Below are 22,047 nucleotides of genomic sequence, written 5' to 3' on the forward strand. Positions count from 1 at the left end.
GTGGACCACTGGATAACACCTGGGTCTTGGCCACTGTGACCAGTGTTGGAGTAGATGGGCCACTGGCCTGATTCACCATGGCTTCTCTTGGGCTTCAAAATGCCTGGAGAATTTCCTATTGCTCATGGGAAAGTATAAAATCGTGGGTGAGTCTCTACTTACAGGATTTGTCTCCAAATGGCAGATTCCAGTAGCCGTTCTGAATCTCAGTGAATGCTACCCTATATTCATTCAGGAGGAACTAACTGGGTCCCAAGACCCATTCATTGTCGCTACTCTTGTGCATTGTGCCCTATGAATTAATGTCCTGTTCTTAGCAGCCTTGCTCAGGTCTTGCAAACAGAGGGCCATCGCTGGTTCCTTTGCGGAGCCCATCTTTCTCTCAAGTTGGGTCTTCTTTTCATTGCCTCCCTAGGCATTAGTCATATGACACTAAGGAGTGAAGCAACCTAAAATCCTTTCTCCTCCTTCACCACACCCTTTAGAGAGTGTATGGAGATGGATAGGGCTGGCAATAGGTCTCCTTTGATTCCTTCTGTTCAAAACTGGTAAAGTGTCTCCCACTGATTACTAACCTTAACGCTTTTATTCCCCTTATATGTTTTTGTGATCACAACCAAACCCAATTCTAGCAAGGGTTATTTGTACTTCATGAAGCTGCCTATTTGCTGATTGTGCTGATGACTAATTTGCTGCCAATTTACTCTCTAGGAGGTGTGCTTGCACACGGAGGCTCACGCCTTGAATAAAACTTTGTCGGTCTTAAAGGTGCCACTGGACTCAAACCTTGTTCAGCTACCAGCGGCACCTTTAAGACCAACACGGCTCCACACCTCGTCCTGCGGGGGGCTGGCTTGTCTGCCAGCCCGCCCGCCCATCGGTGAGAAGCCTTCCCATCCCCGCACCTGGCGGCCGCGTTCCCTGGCTGTCCCATTGGCTCTCGGCAGCGTAAGGCTGTAACGCTATTGGCCAACGCTATTGGTTCCGCCCCCCAGGCCTTGGCGAGAGGCTCCTGACAGGGCGGCGGGTGTCGATGACGTCATGCGGCGGGCCTTTCGAAAAGGCTGCGGGGACGGGCGGCCGCGGTCGGGATGGAGCTACTGGGAGGAGCGGGGGACGCGGCCGCCTGCTTGCCGGAGGAAGCCGCGGCCTCCTGCTCGGGGGAGGAAGCGGCGGGCGCGGCCTTCAGCGGTTCTCCCTCCGAAGAGGCGTCGGCGCGCAGAGCTGTGGGCGAGGACGCGGCGAGTCCGGACCTGGTCACGCTCCTTCGGTCGGTTCCTTTTCTCGGCAGCCAAAGGGCCAGGGGACCCGGAGAAGGCAAGCCGGCGGCAGGCAGGCAGGCAGGCAAATCTAGGAGCCCTCCGACCGCCCATCGCGGGGGGCCGGCGGTGGATCTCTTGGTTGGTTTGCTTTCTTCCCACTGGAGGCTCAGCGCGGCCCGCACCGCCTCCAGGTTTGGGGTAGGTGAGGCGGAGAGTGTGTGGCTGGCGAGGTGGACGTCTCCACTGGGGAGAAAGGAGAAGGAGGAGAAACTAAGTAAATACATACCTCTTGGCTCCAGGAGTGCAGGCATATAAACGTCTGGAGGCGGAGCAGTGCAAAATACTGCTGTCATCTCTGTAATTACATGTTGTAAAGAGATTATCATTAAAAGAACAGGATCTGTTGAGGGGGGAGACAGCCAGTAGAGCCTTCCTGTGTAAACTCCTACCTTTCTTTATTTTATTACATTTCTGTACCACCCTTCCCTAAGGCTCAGGATGGTTCACATAAAATGTAACAAAAATACATGAAACTGACTGATTATACTAAAAAAGATAACAATAGTAATAACAATAAACAGAGAATAACATTATAACAGTGAACAATCTAACAGGCCCATGGCTGGTCAGATCTGTTGAATGGGTTCAAGAGAGGAAAGTTTGGGGCCCAGTAGGTTTTGTACAGTTTTGGTCAGCCTCAACCAAATGCCTGGTGGAGAAGTTCCCCTTTGCAGGCCCTGTGCAACTGTTTTAGTTCCATTAGGGCCTTGATCTCCTCTGGGAGCTTGTTCAACAGGTGGGGTGGGACAGAAAAGGCTCTGCCCCTGGTTGAGGTCAAGCGGAGTTTCTTGGGGCCAGGGATCACTGGTTAGAGGTGGCGAAGCACAGAGATCTTTGAGGAGTGTAGGCAGAGAGGTGGTCCTTCAGGTACACTGAGCCCAGACTGTGTATGGCCTTGAAAGTAATTACCAATACCTTAAGCCTGATCTGGAATTTCAGGTGGAAGCATATAGGCAGACAGTGCAAGCAGAGACTTAGGAGATAAACACTTGAGCAAACTCCAGTGGAATAGGAGAATATGCAGGGTGCTGTGGCAGATTTCCATCTCCTATTGATGCAAGAAAAATAATGAATTTGTTTTAGAAAGGTGGTTGACCCCACCCAAAGGTAAGTGGGAACTCTTCCTGTAGGCAAAACTTTAAATTACAAACTTTTCTTGTTTACAAAGAGTGACAGAACATCATTATGTTTTTATTCTTTTAAAATAAGCCTCAATGAAGTTGAGGTTTTGGATGTAGTTGAAGCATAGTTTTCTAATGCCTACTTTAATATGCGCAACTGATCACAGGCCTAATATCAAGAATTATTGCAGTTAACATATATAGGAACAACATACTGTTATAAACTGCTATATTTTATTTTGTTCTTGTTTGATTTTCTTCTTATTTTTCTACTGCAGAATAAGGGAACAAATAAAACAGCATCTTACTGAATACAATACCATAATTAATGCAAGTAAGTCTGTGTAAAATGTAACTAATACAAACTTTCTTATATATTCAGTGTCTGAAGTAAAAAAAAATTGCATGTGGAAAAGGTAAAGGTATGCTCTGTGCGAGCTCCAAGTCATGTCTGACCCTTGGGGTGACGCCCTCTAGCGTTTTCATGGCAGACTCAATACGGGGTGGTTTCCCAGTGCCTTCCCCAGTCATTACCGTTTACCCCCCAGCAAGGTGGGTATTCATTTTACCAACCTCGGAAGGATGGAAGGCTGAGTCAACCTTGAGCCGGCTGCTGGGATCAACCTCCCAGCCTCATGGGCAGACGTTTCAGACTGCATGTCTGCTGGCTTACCACTCTGCGCCACAAGAGGAAAAGGTGCTTGTTTATAAAGTTTTTGTTTGTTTTTACTGAAAACATCAAAATAGAGGCTACTGACCAACATTGTTGTCTGTGTAATGGTGAGGGGACGGTGGCCATTTTTTTTCATTGTCTTTAATATACCATTTTTGTCTGACAGGTGAAGAAAGTATTCCAGATCAAGTTATAGATGAAAAAATAGTTGAAAGGTATATTCTTTACTAAGTTGTTGGAACTTGTTCCACTTGGATCTGACTTTATTTTCTCTTATGCAAACTCATAAAGTGAACAGTTAGTCCGACTTACATTTAAGAGCACAGTCTTGCAAGCACCTGAGGAGGAAAAAGCGCAAGAAGCATTTCAGTTCAGAATTTCATGCATTCCAGTTTCTGTAGGGAATTTTATATGCCACCTCCCCAGAGACATGTTCAAAGAAGGTAATTTGTCTTTACAGAATTAATTGTGATTTGACCATATAGCTGGAAGTTTCATATATTCTTAGCTTGATATATTAGGATATGGTGGAAGATACATGATAGTGACATTTCTGAAGCTATGCAGATTAAAGTCTCAATAACATAGGATATAACATACACAAACACACCCATATTATCCATGCAGTGTCAAGATTATTTCCATGGAGTTGGGGCTAGAAAGAAGCAGGTATCTTTTTGGACATATCTTCCTGCACATTCTCATATTCAAAACTTTAAAAAATATATACAGTTATGCTGTTGGTACCGTTCACAGTGCAAGATATATGAATTTCTGAATCTATTTATGACAATGTTATTTTTTCACTTCTACAAGTCTTGGCACATGTATTTCTGAACACTGCAGTAGAGTAGATATCAAATCACAGAAACATTAGGGAAAACATTTGTTGTTGTGGCTTTTATAAGAATTCTGTAGAAGAAAAAGCACCTTCTATGAGTGGTATGTTTCAGATGTTATGGGCATCATTTGTTAATTGGTCATCCATTTTGTTTTTAGCTCCATTGCAGATTTGGAAAGAGAATTGGAAGAAGTGAAGGTTTCATACCAAAACAAAACACTGGCATTACAGAGGTAAGGATTTGTTTGTTGTTGGGCACATCAGAGTATGGTGCGTGACAGGAAGATTATTATAGAAGGAAATATCTATCATCCAAGTTGTAATTTAGCAAGCATTCCATGGGCTTGAATGCCCATCGATGTCTGTGTTATAAGCAGTGCCTAAATCTCCTAAAGCTTGATTTGAGTTTGTCATCTATTATTTATCTTATGTTAGTAGAAGGTAGCTTGTGCTGGAGGTACCTGTGGAATTAAATGGTAGAATACAATCCATTGTTGGTTTTTCAAGGACCAAGACAGTTAAAATTTTGAGTTATGAGAAAACTTTTGCTTGTATTTTGGCTTCACTTCCAGTACTTGACAAAGGCACTGTATTTGTTTCAGGGTATAATTATGATATTTTACAAGTAAAAGATGATCGATTTGTCATGATTTTTCAGCCCTGTTTTGGGTAAGGAAGGACCATTTATGAGGAAAGTGCTTTATGGTAATATACCATAAAATGCCCCCTGCAGGGCTCTGCGCTCTGCGAGTGAGAATCTTCTGGTCGTTCCCAGCCCTAGGGAAGCACGCCTAGCCTCGACCAGGGCCAGGGTCTTTTCAGTCCCACCTGGTGGAATGAGCTCCCGGGAGAGCTGCGGGCCCTGTGGGCCCTTTCAACGTTCCGCAGGGCCTGCAAGACGGAGCTCTTCCGCCAGGTCTATGGTTGAGGCTGGGGCTGCTGTGGTACATCGACTGCTCTCCCCCGGGCTTCTTCTTGAACATCGTTGGCCTCCTTCTACCCCCCCCCCTTTTTTTTAGGAAGGGGATCTTATTATTGTGCCACCATGCTGTGACATTTTAAAGTCTTTTAATGGGAGTTTTAATGGGTTTTTAAGACACTGTAACCCGCCAGGAGCCATTTGGGAGTGGCAGGAATAAATCGAAATAATAATAATAATAATAATAATGTGCAATTCTCATATGGATAAATATGCTGCGTGACAAACTGAGGGGCTACATTGAAGAAATAACAGGATGTCCTGTGTTGATGAAAGGTATCTTGCACACAGGTGCTGATGAAGAAAGATGCTACGATCTATCCCTGTAGCTAGTTACAACTCCCAAGTGTTGGACTGTGGTGCATCATTTGTGTATAGAAACGTATAGATGAGGAAACAAGCAAATACTCGGTATGCAGTTGCAATTTGTTCTATAAATGCATAAATAGAGTATTTATATATTCTTTTAATTTCTCTGTTCTTCACAGGATCCAAGTAACTGATGCCCTCAGAACCAAACTAAGGGATAACGATGCTGAGTCCAAGTAAGGAAATCTGAAAAAAATACAGGGACTTCTTAAATCACCTGATTTAGATATGCCATCATAAAGTCTTGCCTATCTATGACTACGCTTCAGTGTGGACATGCAAAGACATGATTAGCCAGCTAGATAATGAGAATATAGATGGATTTTTCTAGTGCTTAAAACAAAAATTAAAATTCTAAAAATATAACTACTGTCAGTGCCCTAAGTATTTACCGGATGTTACCCGTCTGTTCACATGTTGCTATAAGGGCTGCAACTGTAGCCAGTGATGTATATTACTTATTGTACATTTAGAGCAGGAGTAGTCAACCTGTGGTCCTCCAGATGTTCATGGACTACAATTCCCATGAGCCCCTGCCAGCAAATGCTGGCAGGGGCCCATGGGAATTGTAGTCCATGAACATCTGGAGGACCACAGGTTGAACCCCTGATCTAGAGAACCTGGTTTGTGAGGTCCAGAACTATTTTACACTTGGGTTATGCTGCTGTCTAGAACCTGATCAGTAGGAAGGTGGATCATGGGTTGAAATACGCCGTATGTGTAAGTAGGCTACAGAACGTCCTGTTTTGATCAGTTGCAAAGACTTTTATAGTGAGGTCCTACTGTCTGAAATAATATTAAAACCAAAGGATGTTTTTTGTTTGCTAAACTTGATCTCAGACTAGATGTAATGGTATTGGACCCCTGCATTATAAAATCCAGCAGCAACCAAATTCTATCAAAATGTGGCTGAGGTAATGTTAAGGACAGCATAAGGAGGCAGGGGGATGCTCTGAGCTCTTTGGCCACATTTCTTTCCACTTAAAAAAATCCTTCAGCTGTTTTGCCAGTTTGGTGTAGTGGTTAGGAGTGTGGACTTCTAATCTGGTGAGCCGGATTTGATTCTGAACTCCCCCACATGCAGCCAGCTGGGTGACCTTGGGCTTGCCATGGCGCTGATAAAGCTGTTCTGACTGAGTAGTGATATCAGGGCTCTCTCAGCCTCAACTACAGGGTGTCTGTTGTGGGAAGAGAAAAGGGAAGGCGACGGTAAGCCGCTTTGAGACTTTCGGGTAGAGAAAAGTGGCATGTGGCATGTAAGAACCAACTCTTCTTGGGACTACCTTAATGGAAGTGATTCCCCCACCCCTATGGTCCTGGGAAATAAGTTGGGAGTAGCTTTTTTCCCTCCCTTATGAAGTGGGAATTTGGGCAAAAGAAGGGTTTGGCTGGCCTCCCCATTCTCCCCATATAACCTTCCCACATGGGCAACCATAAAGCCAGACAGTGAATACTGCATCTATGGTTGTTCTGTTACTGCTTGTTATTTAGTGTTGCTGGCTCCCTTATGTTTATCAGGGGCAACGCACATGTTTATTAATAAAAAACAAGGCTCATAGATTTCTTGAAGGGCATTGGAAAAATAATATTCCAACATTAGCATTCATTACTTTTGATGACAGCATATCTTTAAAGTCTTCTTTAATGAACAGTTTTAAAAGAGACTGAAGCTGCTTTAAAGAATGTGAGCACCACTTGAAGTCATATAGGAAACAAATTTCATGCTACATGCAGACTCATTTAAGAAAACCATGAAGCCTTTTTTCTTTTATTAAAAGGAAAAGCAGCTCCTGATGGGTGACTTTGGTCAAACAAATAGTGCTGTGGGAAAAGGGACTGCTTAAGTTCCCTTACCACGAATTTATGCTGCAGCTCCTGCTCTCTCCCCCAAACTGGGATTTCAAATGTGTGTTGCTAGTAATACATGCATTGTAACCTTATGAGAGGGGGGGGGAGTAGATGATGGATGGAAGACTGTATGAGTAAAATACCCCTTCCGTCCCAATACGGATTTTCCATTCTAATAACCCAATTTTTTTTTTCTTCAAAGTGGCTGCGAGGCTTTGTTTAAGGTCTGCCTAGCTTGGCCTTAACACTTATGAAATCATATTCATGTTTGTGTATGCTCTTAATTAGGTTGATCTGGGATACCATGAAGCGCATCATGTTGTTGAGTACTGCAATACTTAAGTCCCAGCAGGTATGTAGGCTTCATATTAAAATGTTGAAGGCTCATTGCTTGTAAAAGCATATTAAAAACAGTTGTAGTAAGAGCATTGCTTTATATATTTCTAATAGGTTTTGCAACTTTACTGTCCTCTAACAATATGCAGTTTTATACTTTTTTAATGCAGAACTCTCGTGAGTTGGAAGAAAAACTGAATGAAGTTAAACAGAGCAGACTAGGTAAGTTCTTTAAAGGAAAGGAAATTACAGTTAATGGTTTGAATCAAGGCTGAGGGTCAACAACAAGAGTAAAGGGCTAGTATGTTTGAGAATTAGCAAAGCTTATTGCCTTATTTTCCTTACACCAAGGAAAGCCAGCTTGGTGTAGTAGTTAGGAGTGCGGACTTCTAATCTGGCAAACCGGGTTCATTTCTGCACTCCCCCACGTGCAGCCAGTTGGGTGACTTTGGGCTTGCCACGGCACTGGTAAAACTGTTCTAACTGAGCAATGATATTGGGGCTCTCTCAGCCTCACCCACCCCACAGGGTGTCTGTTGAGGGAAGAGGAAAGGGAAGGCAACTGTAAGCCGCTTTGAGACACCTTCGGGTAGAGAAAAGCAGCATATAAGAACCAACTCTTCTTTTTCTTTTAAATGAACAGCACTAAAGAGAGCAGGAGAATGCAAACTGGCACAAATACATGAAACAAAGAGAAAACAAAAAGAGGAATTGGAAAATATGGAAGTAGGAGAAGTGTTAACGAAGGCTCGTAAAAATCTGCAACAAGAAATTAAGATGACTACACTGATTCAAAATATTTTTCAGGTAAAATAATTCATAAAAAATGACAGGTTTGTGGGGTTACATCTATATTAGCTCATCTTGCTGAAAGTATATAAACTTTGTGCCAAAGTCACATGTGACAGCAACATCCTAACAGTGGATGTGTCCTTCTGAAACAGAAATCAACTGAAATAAGTTCTTTTAAAGCAAAGTGTAGTAGTTGTGTTTATTTTTAGAGAGCATGAGTCCTTATAGGGTGCTACAAACCTCCTTCAACTATTGTGTTAACTGTGATCTGTTTCAGAATCTCATTATTGGAAGTGAAGTCAATTGGGCAGCAGATCCAGATTTGAAGGCAATTGTTTTGCAGCTGGAGAAGAACTTGGCTGGACTCTGAAGAAACAGCACTACCAATACTGCATTTTTGTATATTTTCTGTATTGGCAATCTGACTAACTGTTGTAAAAGACATTCCCATAAGGATACTTTGTACTGATGTATGCTTCAGGACTCCAAAAAGAAATTACTGCTGAAATGTGTACTTTAGTTTTAGCTGGCTAGATTTATGATCTCTAGTTTGTGTAAATATTTGTAATTGTCCATGCAGAGTTAAGAGTATTGTGATTCTAGCCTCTTTCATCTCTCCTGCTTTTTTAATTGCTGGGAAGAAAGCTACTGTCTCTTTATTGGGACCAAGTCAGAACAATACTCTAGCTGGGTTTTATCTTCACTTCTTGCCAGAAAGGCTGAATTACACAGTGACAAGTTCTGGTGGTGGACTTCACTATCCATCGTTATTCCATCCACTATCCATCGTTATTCATGAACATATTTTATGTAAAACATATTTCAAACTAACAGCCTATGAAGCAGTTTAGCAATTGCATTTAAAATCTAACTTTAGTAGCTGTAGAAATCCAGCTTCAGTAATATTGGGTTTTAATTTCAAAACTCTGGGCAGCCAGAGATGTCTAGTACAACAGTATGCTTACTTACTCTGTTAGATTTCTCTTATGGTTATGGATTATTATTTTGTATATATGTGTAGATGAAGAAAATGAATTTACAGCAGGGATCAGCTTTTTAATGATGGTGCGGTGATTTATATGAAATACTTAATACATTTGCTATTTTCAAGGTATGCTCTAATGAAATTAAAATATAGAAGGAAGTAACTCAGTTGTAGAGCCTCTTGTGGCGCAGAGTGGTGAGGCAGCAGACATGCAGTCTGAAAGCTCTGTCCATGAGGCTGGGAGTTCAATCCCAGCAGCTGGCTTAAGGTTGACTCAGCCTTCCATCCTTCCCAGCTTGCTGGGGTGTAAATGGTAATGACTGGGGAAGGCACTGGCAAACCACCCAGCATTGAGTCTGCCATGAAAACGCTAGAGGGCATCACCCCAAGGGTCAGACATGACTCGGTGCTTGCACAGGGGATACATTTACCTTTAACTCAGTTGTGGCAGTTTAATGTTGGGAGCTGGTAGAGGGGTAGATTTCTTCTTTAAAGCATTCACTGGGGTTTCCTAAGTGGTGGAGAGAATTGCTAACCTCATGGCTCCTGGAGTACTCCTGGTATTACCATTGCTCTCCAGACCACGATGTCAGTTGGAGAAATTAGCCACCTTGGATCTGGCTGGTGAGGTCCCTTGGTTCCAAATCTCCAACTATTTCCCACCCCTGGTACAAAAACAAACATGAACCTGTCTTCGTGGGGGTGGCCTTTCTATATCAGCTGCTACTGGGGTACATCACTATAAATCTGCAAAAAAGTTGCTACTTCCTGCATTGTGAACTCTAGTAAAACGGGTGTACAGAGGTTTGTATGTGGTGCTGAAGGTTAGTGTACACCGCCACTTATGTGCGGGTCAAGTGTTGGGTTCCAGTGTCAAACCCGCTTCCTTGATCCACCTCCACCTGTCAAATCCATGCCTGCGATGCTCCGGCTATTGAGACGCCGCCTCGCGCGCCCTGCAGCCCAGAGGAGCTGTGGGGGAGGACCCAGCTGGCTGCTTCTTCCTCGGGCCCCGCCCTCGGCCAGATATTCACGCTCTGGGGGCGGGGCTTGGGGAGGTCCCCGCCGCTCTCTCGCTCCAGCCAGGCCCAGCCCGCCTGCGCGCCTTCCCCGGCCGGGAGCGCGGGTCACCATGGGCAGCAAGATGGCGGCCGCCACTCGGGTCGTTCAGGTCGCTCAGGCAAGGCGCCTCTCGAGCTGGGGGCAGGGGCGCCGCGGGGTTGTGCGCCGGGCCGGGGCCAGCGGGTGGAGCCCTGGGGGCGGAGGGGGCCAGGGGGGCTGGGGCCTCTCCCCGAAGAGGCTCTTGACCCCTGGCGGATCCTCAGGAGCGTCTCACGGGGTCGCAGAGCCCTGTTTTGACAGCCAGCCTCCCACCCTTGCCATGGGGAGGGGAGGGGGGTTCACTATCTGGAAGCAGGAGCGGTTGAAGGATTCGCGGGTCCTCTGGCTCCAGAGCCAGTTGAAGGATTCCTGGGGCCCAGCAAAATACGATTGTTCCTCAGTGGGAAGGGGTGTCACTCCGAGTGTCCTCAAAGAGGGAGACTAGAGGCTATGATCCTAATCCGTGGGGGGGGGGGAGAAGGCACCACGCGGGGTCCCCTGGAAGTGTGGGGGCCGTAGCTAGTGCTACATGGATAAGCCAGCCCTGACTGCAAGGCTGCCCAAGTCGGGGATGCGGCTGTGTTTCCCCTTGTCATTTCACAGGTGTTCACCATTTTCAGCAGCTTTAGGTGCTTTACTTGCACTTGTCCTGCCTATGTGGCTGTTTTTGTGCAGGGTGCACCTGGGGCCATAACCGGAAACTTTATGGGGAAGGGGTTCGACTGGGGGAAGGGAGGGAGGATTGCTAGGTCCTTCCTATTCCTTCTCCTCCTCTGGCCAGGATGGAAAATATATTCTGATAAATTCCTTGGTGGAAGAGGGTGTGATGTAATCACTGCCCAGTAGTCCGAAAGCAAGTTGCCTCCCTGAAACAAACCATGCTGAAAGGAGAAAAAGGAAAAGATCCTTGGGAAAATGTGTGTTAATGATTCAGTGTAACCTTTGGAGCCTGTGCTTTACTGCTCACTGGCCACCCATGCAGCTCATCTCTGTCCTCAAAGAGTACAAGAATGAGTCTGGCACTACCACTGGATTTATTGCTAGGCATCCTTAGGAGATGGATTGATGTGTTTTTTTCCCCTCTGGAGATAATTTAGGAATACATTTTGAACTTAATGATCAAGTTGAAAGATATGCCTTTTGTAAGTTAGTTTTGCAGAAATGGTGACTTGTAGGCATAATGTAAGTCTTGCATTCCCACTGGAGCTATGTAGATCTGTCTTGCAATACACATGGAAAGAAAAAGAAGCAAAACATCAGGACTTGCTGGATTTCGTCTTTGTTAAGAAACATTCTGTCTCCTACTTGTATTCCTAACTTGCCTTCCTCATGTATCTTCCATTTCATAGTATCATAGATTTCCTTTTACCTGTTTGTTTCTTCTTTAGGTAGTAAAGCCACACACGCCCTTGATTAAGTTTCCAGACAGAACCAATATTCCCAAACCTATAAGTAAGTATCTCTTATGCCAAAATACTTGTACTAGATAGCTTTTTTTGAGTACCAGTGGAGTTTTGATATGGGAGGTCCTTGGCATGCTATGCTTACTTTGACTGAATCACCAGGACCTGCCACCTGAGTGTTCAGCCAGTGATGGGATCAACTGAAACCAAATCCAGGCAAAACAAATGTGATGCTGACTGGTAAGATGTCTGCATTTATTGACAGTTCTGTTCACTGCTTCTGATCCATACTAGGCTAACCTAGATTACTGCCACACACTGTACATAAAGCTTCCCTTGAACACCATTTGAAAACTTCGGCTGGCACAAAATATAAAACAGCCCATTTGCTACCTGACTTTCCATTAGGACTAAATTATATCAGGTCAGAGTCTCTTCACTGGCTACCTTTTTGTTTGTGGATCTTATTTAAGCCCTAATGAACTGTATCTTGTGATATGGACCTTTGTGGTAGCTGTGTTCCTTCCAACAATAGTCTCCTAGCAATCCCCCCCTCTCTCGAGAATATACTCCATTATGTCTTGGGGAACTTTTATTGCTGACCTGCTGCTGTGGAACAGTTTCCTGGAAGAGGTGAGGCAGGCACCTACACTTACAGCAAAACTGTAAAACAGAGGTATTTAAGAGACCTTATGGGGCAGCTTGAAGTTTATATTTGGGAGTTCTGGCATGCTTGTATTAGGCATTTTAACACATGTTTATTTGTATATGTCAGTACCTACCTTTGGTCCTGAAGCCATCAGAAGAAGAATGGGGCATATAAACATTTTCAGTAAATAAATACTATTTAACTGTATTTAGAAAATTTATTTGTTGCCTTTCCAGAGACCTGCTCGAGGTGGCTCACAAAGTATAAATATGACAAATTCATTGAAATTAACAAACCATAAAAACAGCTATAGCATTAAAATGACACATAATATTTAGCAGTCTAAAATGGTACTGGTAAAGGAGCCCTCAGCTTATAAGTAGGTTGCAAAAACCTGGGAAATATCGACTTTGAGTTAAAAGCCTGATTGAAAACTTTCTGGTTTAGAATTGAAATAATTTTGAACTAATGTTTGCTGTTGAGGTGCCATTCCAAGCATGCTGGAAAAGTGAAAATGTTGTTTGCAGCACATCCAAGGTTCAGCCAATTCTGGACAGACAAAAATAGAAGTGCAGTATATGTTTACCATACTGTGAGTAAAGCTGGCAATCAGAACATGAATTCATATAGTGTTGCTCTTAAAATAAATTGCAATAACCATTTGGCTTTTTATCCTTTGAAGATTTCTGCCAAAGCCTTCTATTTCGAACATTCAGAGGTGGAAATCTAATAACATTTATTGCCAGTGTCTCTTCTTAAGTCTAGACATAGCATGGAATTTGCAACCTTGGGCCCTTTCTCACATTGTATGGTTTTTTTTTAAAGCTCTTTCCTGAACCCTCTTAAAATACTTCCAACACTTCATCCTACTCTCTAGAGTTGTCATTGTTTTCAGAAAATCCATACTGTGTTTCAGTGATCATGCTGGATATCTTTCCAACGTTTTTGGAACTTAGGACCTCAGTTTTTTCAAGGATCATCTCAATATCTTGGTCAATGTTTTATTTCTTGATGTCTGCTTTTTAATCATGCTCGATAATGAACAATGGCATAATCTGGGATGTCTGTAATATTTGTACTAATGCAGATGGTTAAGGGTCTCTTTTGTTGGTCTTTCAGTGCAGGAATCTTCGGAGTCAAGGGTGCCGCCGCTCCATCCTTCAGCCTCACAAAGGTCCCTAGGAAGTCAGCCGCTGTCCTATCAAAATATTTCATCTATTAGTAGAGCACAAGGCACACCAGACACTTCAGAACTATTACGAACATTTCCTATGAAATACAGGAGGAAACCTATGTCAGCTGAAGAGATGGAATACATCCAAGTAAGTTCCAGGAACTTTGTTGCTTCCTTTGGTATTTATAATCTCTTAAAAACTTTGATGTGACTCCTCTACACCATAAATTACTAGCCATTTTTTATATAACTGTCTCTAAATTTTATATAACTGTCTCTAAATTAAAGGGTAATCCTGTGAATACTGTGTCTGGTTGTGACTGCTTGTAAAAACTTCTGCATGCAATGAAAATTTCTTCACAGTCCCCAAGTTGGCAGGGTGTCTGTCTGTATGCTATTTATTGGTTGAGGGTGCATACTCAGAATTATGTAGCTAATTATTCACAAGGCGGTATTAATGGAAGATACACAGCTAGACAATATAGAATTCTAATCCAGTAAATGTGCTCCTCTACCATTGGCTAAAGGAATCTTACTCCCCTCTTCAGTGGTAAATCAATGTAATTATTAGAACATTCTAGAGGTGGCTGCAAATTAAGTGCAATAATATTTTTAGGTTATTGTTTTAAATTATGTTTTGTGGTTGCTAAGCTAAAAAGGAGGAGATAGAACCATATTGCAGCTTGCGAGCTGTGGAGTGCGTATCACTGTCCTATGGAAAAGTAGCAAGCCATGGAAAAGTAGCAACCTCCTCCCCAAAAGACTGCAATCTGGTACAGGTTAAAGAAAATTAATACGATTGACTTGTGGTGGGCATGAACACATTGTATTTCTGTTATTGATTTTGAATGTGTATTTCTGTCCTGTCATCAGCGACTCTTCTGAAACTGTGAGATGGAGAGAGGAAGGGATAGGACAGAAGAGGAAGCCCACTTAAGTTGATGGCAGGCGAGTCAAGGCAATGCTTGCAGACTTGCAGTTATAGCAGATGGCAAAGATGGTTTCCGATAATGCTTCATCTTGGCCCAGCTTTTCTTGGCTCTACTTTCAGTGCACACTCAATAGAGGGATTTGCCTGTGCCTGCTGCACATGCTCCCTTCGCAGCAGTGCTTCTTGTTGCTAGATGGGCTTATAGCCTCAGGCTAATGGAGCTGTCTTCCAAATTGTTGCAACTGACTGAACTGGACTTTGGCATTCACCAGCACCATTTTTTCTGTTTCAGTGAGTGCTCTCATCTTCATTCTTTTCTTTCCCCTTTCTGATTTGTTCTTAGGACTCACCTCTCTTGCTTAGCTGTAATCCTCAAAGTGCCCAACCAGGCAAGCAGCAGACAGTTGCTAAGCATGCTCCTTCAGCTGTGGCCTGAGGAAAACCACCAAACCAGTCTTCTGTCTACTCTCCCTGCTGTTTTCTGTCTGTCTGTCTCTTCCTCTCTCTGTGTTATCTGTTATTCATGAGGTGGGAGTGAGAAAATAGGCTAGCATCATTAATGTGCAGGTATACTGAGGCTTACTACAGAGCCAAATAATCCTTCAATAACAACAAATCTGACACAAAGCCTTAACTTACTGGTATGTTGTGCATGTCGATCCTCCCTCAGCATATACAGAAAGCTTTCTCCTTTTTATGAAAAGGTAGCAGCTAATCCTTACAAATCCAAAACACAACCTACAATTCAACACAAGGGATAAAGATATTCTTAATTCTGTACTGGATTGTGGCTTAGCATGGAACATTCTTGGCCAGAAACTAGAGAGTATGTTCTCAGACAGTCTTGAACACAGTTCTTCAGGCACAAATCTTCAATAGATATGCTTGGAAGGAACTCCCATTTTACATAGTAGGCCTAACTCCTGGGAGTATTTTCTGAGGATTGCAGTCTCTATCATGCCTAACTAAGAATGCTCACATTGTGTCTGCCAGTACCTCCTGTGCATTTAAGGGATGCCTTACACGTAGAGATTGTGCAGGTTCATGTGGCTGTTTGCAATGCTAATGTTTATAAGCAGTCCATAGTCTGCATTTCAGGAGCCTTTCCACTGACAGAAGAGACTGGGATGCAGGTAGATGGAGGGCTGTGCTGTTTTGCTCTACCTTTAGGAATGAAATGCAAAATCCAGGCAGTGAGCTTTGTGCCACTGAACTGTGGCCGAGTTCTTTGCGCTAAGCTGGCATGCAAGGGAAAATAATGACAGCTTCTGAACCACCCTGGTGTAGTGGTTAAGAGCAGTGGCCTCTAATTTGGAGAACCGAATTTGATTCCAAACTCTTCCACATGCAGCCATCTGGGTGACCTTGGGCCCATCACAGTTCTCTCCGAGCCTCCTCAGCCTCACCTACAAGACGTCTGCTGCAGGGAGAGGAAGGGGAGGACATTGTAAATCACTTGGAGACTCTTTGGGGTAGTAACAAGTGGAATAAAAAACCCCAGCTCTTCAGCTCTTCTGAAGTGCACATTGAAGTGCCCCGATGTCTACCTTTGTGTGTTATATGCAATCAAATTGCTTCTGACTTATGTCAATGCTGTAAATTAATGACCTCAAAACATACTAGCAGCTTTTGTTAGATCTTGTAAGCTGAAGGCCATGGCTTCCTTGTAAGCTGAAGGCCATGGCTTCCTCTTTTCCTACTGACTTGGACTTTTCATAGCATTATTGTCTTCTCCAGTGAGTCTTTTCTCAGGCTGTGACCCTAGGATAATAGTCTCGGTTCAGTCAACCTGTTGAATAACTTTGAGCTCCATGCAAAGGCCATATAGGAGTCATGTGGCTTGTTTGGTTGATGGTGAATGTGAATTTCTGGGATCTCTGGAATAAGTACCACTGCTCTAGGGAATCAAATGAACAGACAGGCTACCCTAAATCTACCAAGACCATAAACAACAGATGGAGGAAAGCCTTCCATAAGAAGATACAAATGGTGACACATGTTTTTGTGTGGTTCTGTATTTCCCTTGCGCTTAAGCACTACATCAGTGGATTAACAAGTGCAAAGAAAGCCCAAATTATCATTAAAAACACAGGAATATATACTGATTAAAAGATTAATATATATTATTTTCTTTTACAGCGTGGAGGTCCAGAATAACACAGAAGACCAGACTATTAGCTGCTACCGAACAACCAATTATTCTGTTCACAATAAAGGCCTTCATAATTCTTTGGATGTTATAAATGTCTGTAGACAAATAGCTTTGTTAAAGGCCTTTTTATGGGGAATGAAAAGGTGTAAATGCCTGAAACAGTGTATATATTCCAAATAAGAAGACAATTCTGGCTGAGTATATTTCCACTTTATTACCACCACACTATTAAAATTTATTTTATTAATACACCCATTAATATAATTTTTAATCACATTGAGGCCATAAGGAAGATTCCAGGATCTCTTATGGCAAAATTTCTTTTGCATCTCAGCATACTGCCAGTTTTATATACATATATTGTAGTGCCTATTTGGCTGTAAAAAGTAAGGTTTTACCTCTGCTTTTCAGGTGATTTGGTTTTGGGGGGTTCTTCCCCCCAATTGGGGAAGACATTAAGACAGACCTTGGGAATGTTAGTGGTTTTATTGGACATATTAAAATTTGTTATGAACACATTTATTATAGATTCTTCAGTCTGCTGTTCTGGGCAAAACAAATACTTGGAATACTTGGAATCCAGTTGAATATGAGTTGCCTTGTAAATGGCACAACACCTTATTTTTTTCCCTTGCCTATGAGTTTGCACACAAAGCAAGGATGTGCTGTGAGAATTTGTGTGAACTTCTTGTATCCCTGTCCCACCCACCTCCTTTTTCTGTGCTCTAGAGATCACTTGTGCTTTGATTTTTGAGTAGCCAGCATGGTATATAACAGGAAGGCAGGCTGGGAATATAGGTGAGCACAAATCTCCCATTTCCTTCAGTGCTTCTTCATGGTGCCTCGTGTGGACAGGTGTGCTCATGTTGTATGTAGGCAAAACAGGGGTCACTTACAAAACTATTTCACGTGGGGCTCACTCTGGCCTCAGTGGGTTGGGCTTTGGGCTTTATATGCACCCTCTTACCCAGCTTGTTAGGGGTTTTGACCTGGGTTGTCACCAATATGTGGATGACACCCAGCTCTATCTCCTGATGGATGGCCAGACGACCCCCCTCCCAGGATACATTTGCCAGTTGTTTGGAAGCAGTGGCTGGATGGCTCAGGCAGAGCTGTCTGAAACTCAGCCCTTCCAAGACAGAGGTCCTGTGGCTGGCTAGAAGGGGGCAGGACCAGGAAGCGCATTTCTCATGCCTGGATGCAGTGCAGTTGACAGCTGCACCAGTTGCCAAGAACTTGGGAGTGATCTTTGATGCCTCCCTTTTGATGGAGGCTCAGATCACAAAAGTAGCCCAAACGGCGTTTTTCCATCTTCACCAAGCACGGCTACTAACACCCTACCTGCCTCCCGAACATTTGGCCACTGTCATCCATGCAATGGTCACTTCTAGATTATGTTTATGTAATTTGCTGTACGCAGGTCTACCCTTGTCTTTGACTCAGAAATTGCAGCTGGTACAAAGTGCAGCTGCGAGGGTCCTCACTAAGAGACCTTGGAGGACCCATATCTAGCCAGTACTGCGGCAGCTGCATTGCTTACCTGTCTGCTTCTGGATCAAGTTCAAGGTTTTGGTTTTGACCTTCAAGGCTGTATGCGGCCTGGGTCCACTTACCTGAGAGACTGTTTATATTTATTTCCCCCGCAGAGCTCTTTGTTCTGTGGGTATAAATTTGCTGGTAGTCCAGGGCCCCCAGGACATTTTGGTCCTGGCCCCAACCTGGTGGAATGAGCTCCTAGAAGTGCTAAGGGTCCTGACGGAGCTCGACAGGTTCAGCAGGGCCTGCAAGACAGAGCTTTTCCACCAGGCATTTGGTTGAGGCCAGGGCAGTGTCCAGAAATGATATCTGTGGATCCCTCTCCATATGTATGACTTGGCCCAGATGGTCAGGATTATAGGAACATCCACGCTGATCTGGCTGGAACAGTTTCTGGGTTGTATAAATTATGCCGTCATCTTTCTTTTGGTGTTATTTTAGTTTTGTATAATCAAGGGGTTTATGGGCTTTTATGTTGTATTTTTATTGGTTTTATGTGTAAACTGCCACGGGACAACAGTATAGAGAATATAAAGAAATAAAATAAATAAAAATAAAATATGTCAGAGTTAGTATCTGGGCAGTCCATAAATTTGTGTTGCAGCCTATTTACAGTAGCATTCTTTGAATAAAGTCTTAAGAAGCTAGAAACTAAACTAACCGTGTGGGGTTTAATTATATTTAAAGCATATCAGGGCTTTAAAGTATCCAGAGCTCACACATAGATTGTGAGTCTTCCCTGCTTTCTCTTCCCTCAGCAGTTCTTCCATTACAAGGAATTCTCAGTGCCGTGGGACCCACATGTAATAATACCTGCAGTGAGGAGGGAGAAGAGAGCAGTGCAACTCTACTGATGCAAAAGGGCAGTTTTGCCCACTTTCCCCATCTCATTGCAGTCCACTGATCTATATTATTCTGCACAGGTCCTACAATCCCAGGAATTGTTTTTTCCAGGGTCAGAAGAAGCTGCAGGATGGGAGAGAAAAGCAAGGGATGATCTGAAACCATATTTGCCTTCCATTGATGAATCGCACCATCCAAACCAAAGACTTTGTCAGATGGTTTAAATTGGCTTTTAATTGTTTAGCTGAGCTCCCAATCTCTTCTCTTCTGCTCCCCCACCCTGGCACACTGTTGCACTATAAACTTAGGGAAATCGTCTGCCTGAGAGGCTGTCAACCCTCCCCCGTCTTCTTTTTTTCTTTTTTTTTCTTTTGTCCAGTAATGCAGAACTAACTAGGGCAAATTATTTCAAGATGGGCAACATCATATCATATATAAATATAAATAAAAATCAGCAGAGCAATAGTCAAATGTTTGGGTGTGCTACACAGTAATTAAATTAAATGGTTTCTGTGGCAAGGAATAAGAGTTGATAGGACTTGTTTATAATGAGCCAAACAGAAGCCAGCTCATGAAGCAATATATCTTAAAATGTCCCTTGGTCAGAGATGGAAAGATGTTGTTCTGCCAGATTTCACATTTTTGATTTCCCAAAATATGCAAGGATTACTCAAATCTGCCTCTCTGTATTTGATGCTAACTGGCTGGTATTGCAAAGGTGCTGAAGCATTTCTTTTGCAAACAGCACACTGTCCTTTTCAGAAAAATGCTAACCAGTTAACATTGGTAGTATTTTATGGGCTCAGAAATGCTTTGTGATCTCTGATGCATAAAATACGTGCAGTTGTTTCAGTATACAGTATAGTGATCTATATCTGCAAAGGATGGAATGTTTTCTTTGGGCGGAGAAATGGGCTATTCAGCCGGAGGAGGTGCTCCAACTGCTACACCCAGACTAGATTGGCAGATCAGGGTTTAAAACAAGACTCCTCCTGACTTGCATGTTGCCTAGGAAGGAATTCAATTGCAAAGAGCATCAACAGATTGTATAACTGAAAGATATCTCATTTGCATTTGTAATGACTGTCATTATTAGGCAAGACCAGAATGAATGTGTCTAATCGTTATCACTGAGACAGTTTATGCACTGGAGGTCTCATGCTGGGCTGCAGGCTGGAGCTTTAGTCGTGGCAGGTTGCCCCACTTCTTCCTGCACCCAACATGGGGGGGCATTTGGCCTGATGCACCTCATCTGCCCCCGATTTGTGCTCCTGCATGGGATCTGGGGCAGTGAAGTTCCCAGCGCATAAACGGTCTGAGTGAGGATCATTCTGAATGTTGACTTTGACTTCTCAAGCCACTGAATCATGAGCTGCTGCTTTGCTTTTGTTATGTTTCCATATATGCAACTTTTGTGTAAAAAATGTAAGTGTAAAACGAAGAACATTATGAAAGTCCGAAGATTGAAGAACATCATGAAAGATTCTGCCGCCGGGTATATTTTACTAATTGTTGGGTTTAAAAGTTTTTAAATTATAGCTCTATGGGGTTTTAAGACTTGATTGTAATCCATTGCAAGACGGTCTCAATAGCGGTCTCAATAACCAACCTTATAAAAATAATTTTTTTTAAAGTATAGCCCCCACATGGTTCTAACCATTATGCAATAAATTTATGTTTTAAGTTTTGTGAAAGAATTGTCACCTTGTGAAAGGAATTGCTTGATGGACTGGTATGAATGCTCCCATTGCCAGCTCTGTGGCAACATTTCCCATATTTTTCAGACGCTTACATCTTTGCTAGCGACAATGGAAATGATTTCTGAGATAAAGAGGCTTTCAAGGTTGAACAAGGGTACTATAAGCACAATGTACTCAAAACTACTAGCATAATATAGCAGCAAAAGGTTGTCTAATCTATTTCTTATCCCGGTCTTAATTCAAAGCTGTAGCGCCCTATCCTAGCAACTGGTACGTTTACCGTATCCTATTAGGTATCTGCACAGTCTGATGTCTTGCTACTGTAGGGGAGAATCAAAGAACATCAAGTGGAGTGCAAGGCCTCAGTTTTACACATAAATTGTCACATAGGAGATTATTAGTAGAACTATTACTGATTGCTTGAAAGTCAATGGACTGGACTCTGGACATCCTCGTATCCTTGTCCTATTAGAATGGACACTGCAAAAAGATTTCTTAACAGGGAAATATGACGGGGCACAATTGCTATGAAACCTTGACCAAGATACCTATTAGTCCTGTGCTCTAGAACAGTGGTCCGCAAGCTTTTGCGCGCTGCGGACCGCCGCTCTGGAGTTTGGGGAGAGGGTGGCCCGGGGCCCCGCGCATGCGTGGCAGCCCCAGCGCAAACGTGCGCACACAGGCGTTTGCGCCCGGCAGGGGCGCAAACGCACGTGCGCAGCAGTCCACACACGCGCATTTGTGCCGCCGCCATGCTGGCGGCCACGGCTCCCCCTCCCGGCCCTTCCGGGCCGCCAGCAAATCAGCCGCTAAAGCGGCCGATTATCTTGCAGCTCGGCAAGCTTCTCTTCCCTCCCCTCCCGAAACAAGAAGCTTGCCGGGCCGCGAGCTAATCGGCCGCTTTGGCGGCCGATTTGCTCGCGGCCTGGCGAGCTTCTCGCTTGGGGGGGGGAGGGAAGAAGGAGCCGTGGCCCGGCGCCAAGGCCTTCGCGGCCCGGCACCAGGCCACGGCTCGCGGGTTGGGGACCACTGCTCTAGAAACAATTTATAAATATATGTGTTGAAGTTTTCATACAATTAAAGGAACAGAAGTATTTCACTGGAGAAAACTGCAACCAACTCCGGAATGCCACTCATTCTACCTGTGTATATATGCTTCACTAAAAATTAGCCACATAGTGACAACACAATTCCCATGACATATTTTTATAAATATGTCTATTTCATCAGATTTATTTTGAGAATAGAATTTACAGCAGCTCACATCACACAGGACAACCAAATTTGAGTCC

General features: G+C 43.5%; 1 protein-coding gene across 2 annotated transcripts; it reads left to right on the forward strand.

Moving 5' to 3' along the window:
* The first annotated feature begins 1,043 nt into the window (after positions 1-1,043).
* On the forward strand, positions 1,044-17,194 carry LOC143842307 (centromere protein H-like). 2 transcript variants are annotated; one of them, XM_077347304.1, is made up of 11 exons: positions 1,044-1,270; positions 2,722-2,777; positions 3,283-3,331; positions 4,116-4,190; positions 5,425-5,481; positions 7,442-7,505; positions 7,660-7,711; positions 8,133-8,296; positions 11,756-11,819; positions 13,539-13,741; positions 16,664-17,194. In XM_077347304.1, exons 1-11 carry the CDS (start codon positions 1,092-1,094, stop codon positions 16,679-16,681), a joined length of 981 nt encoding a protein of 326 aa, XP_077203419.1. In that variant the 5' UTR covers positions 1,044-1,091; the 3' UTR covers positions 16,682-17,194. The 2 variants fall into 2 exon arrangements, with proteins under 2 accessions (XP_077203419.1, XP_077203418.1); XM_077347303.1 differs by lacking the exons at positions 11,756-11,819; positions 13,539-13,741; positions 16,664-17,194 and adding an exon at positions 8,559-9,429.
* Positions 17,195-22,047: the final 4,853 nt, after the last annotated feature.

This window comes from Paroedura picta, chromosome 7 (assembly GCF_049243985.1).
Source record: "Paroedura picta isolate Pp20150507F chromosome 7, Ppicta_v3.0, whole genome shotgun sequence".
Lineage (NCBI taxonomy): Eukaryota > Metazoa > Chordata > Lepidosauria > Squamata > Gekkonidae > Paroedura > Paroedura picta.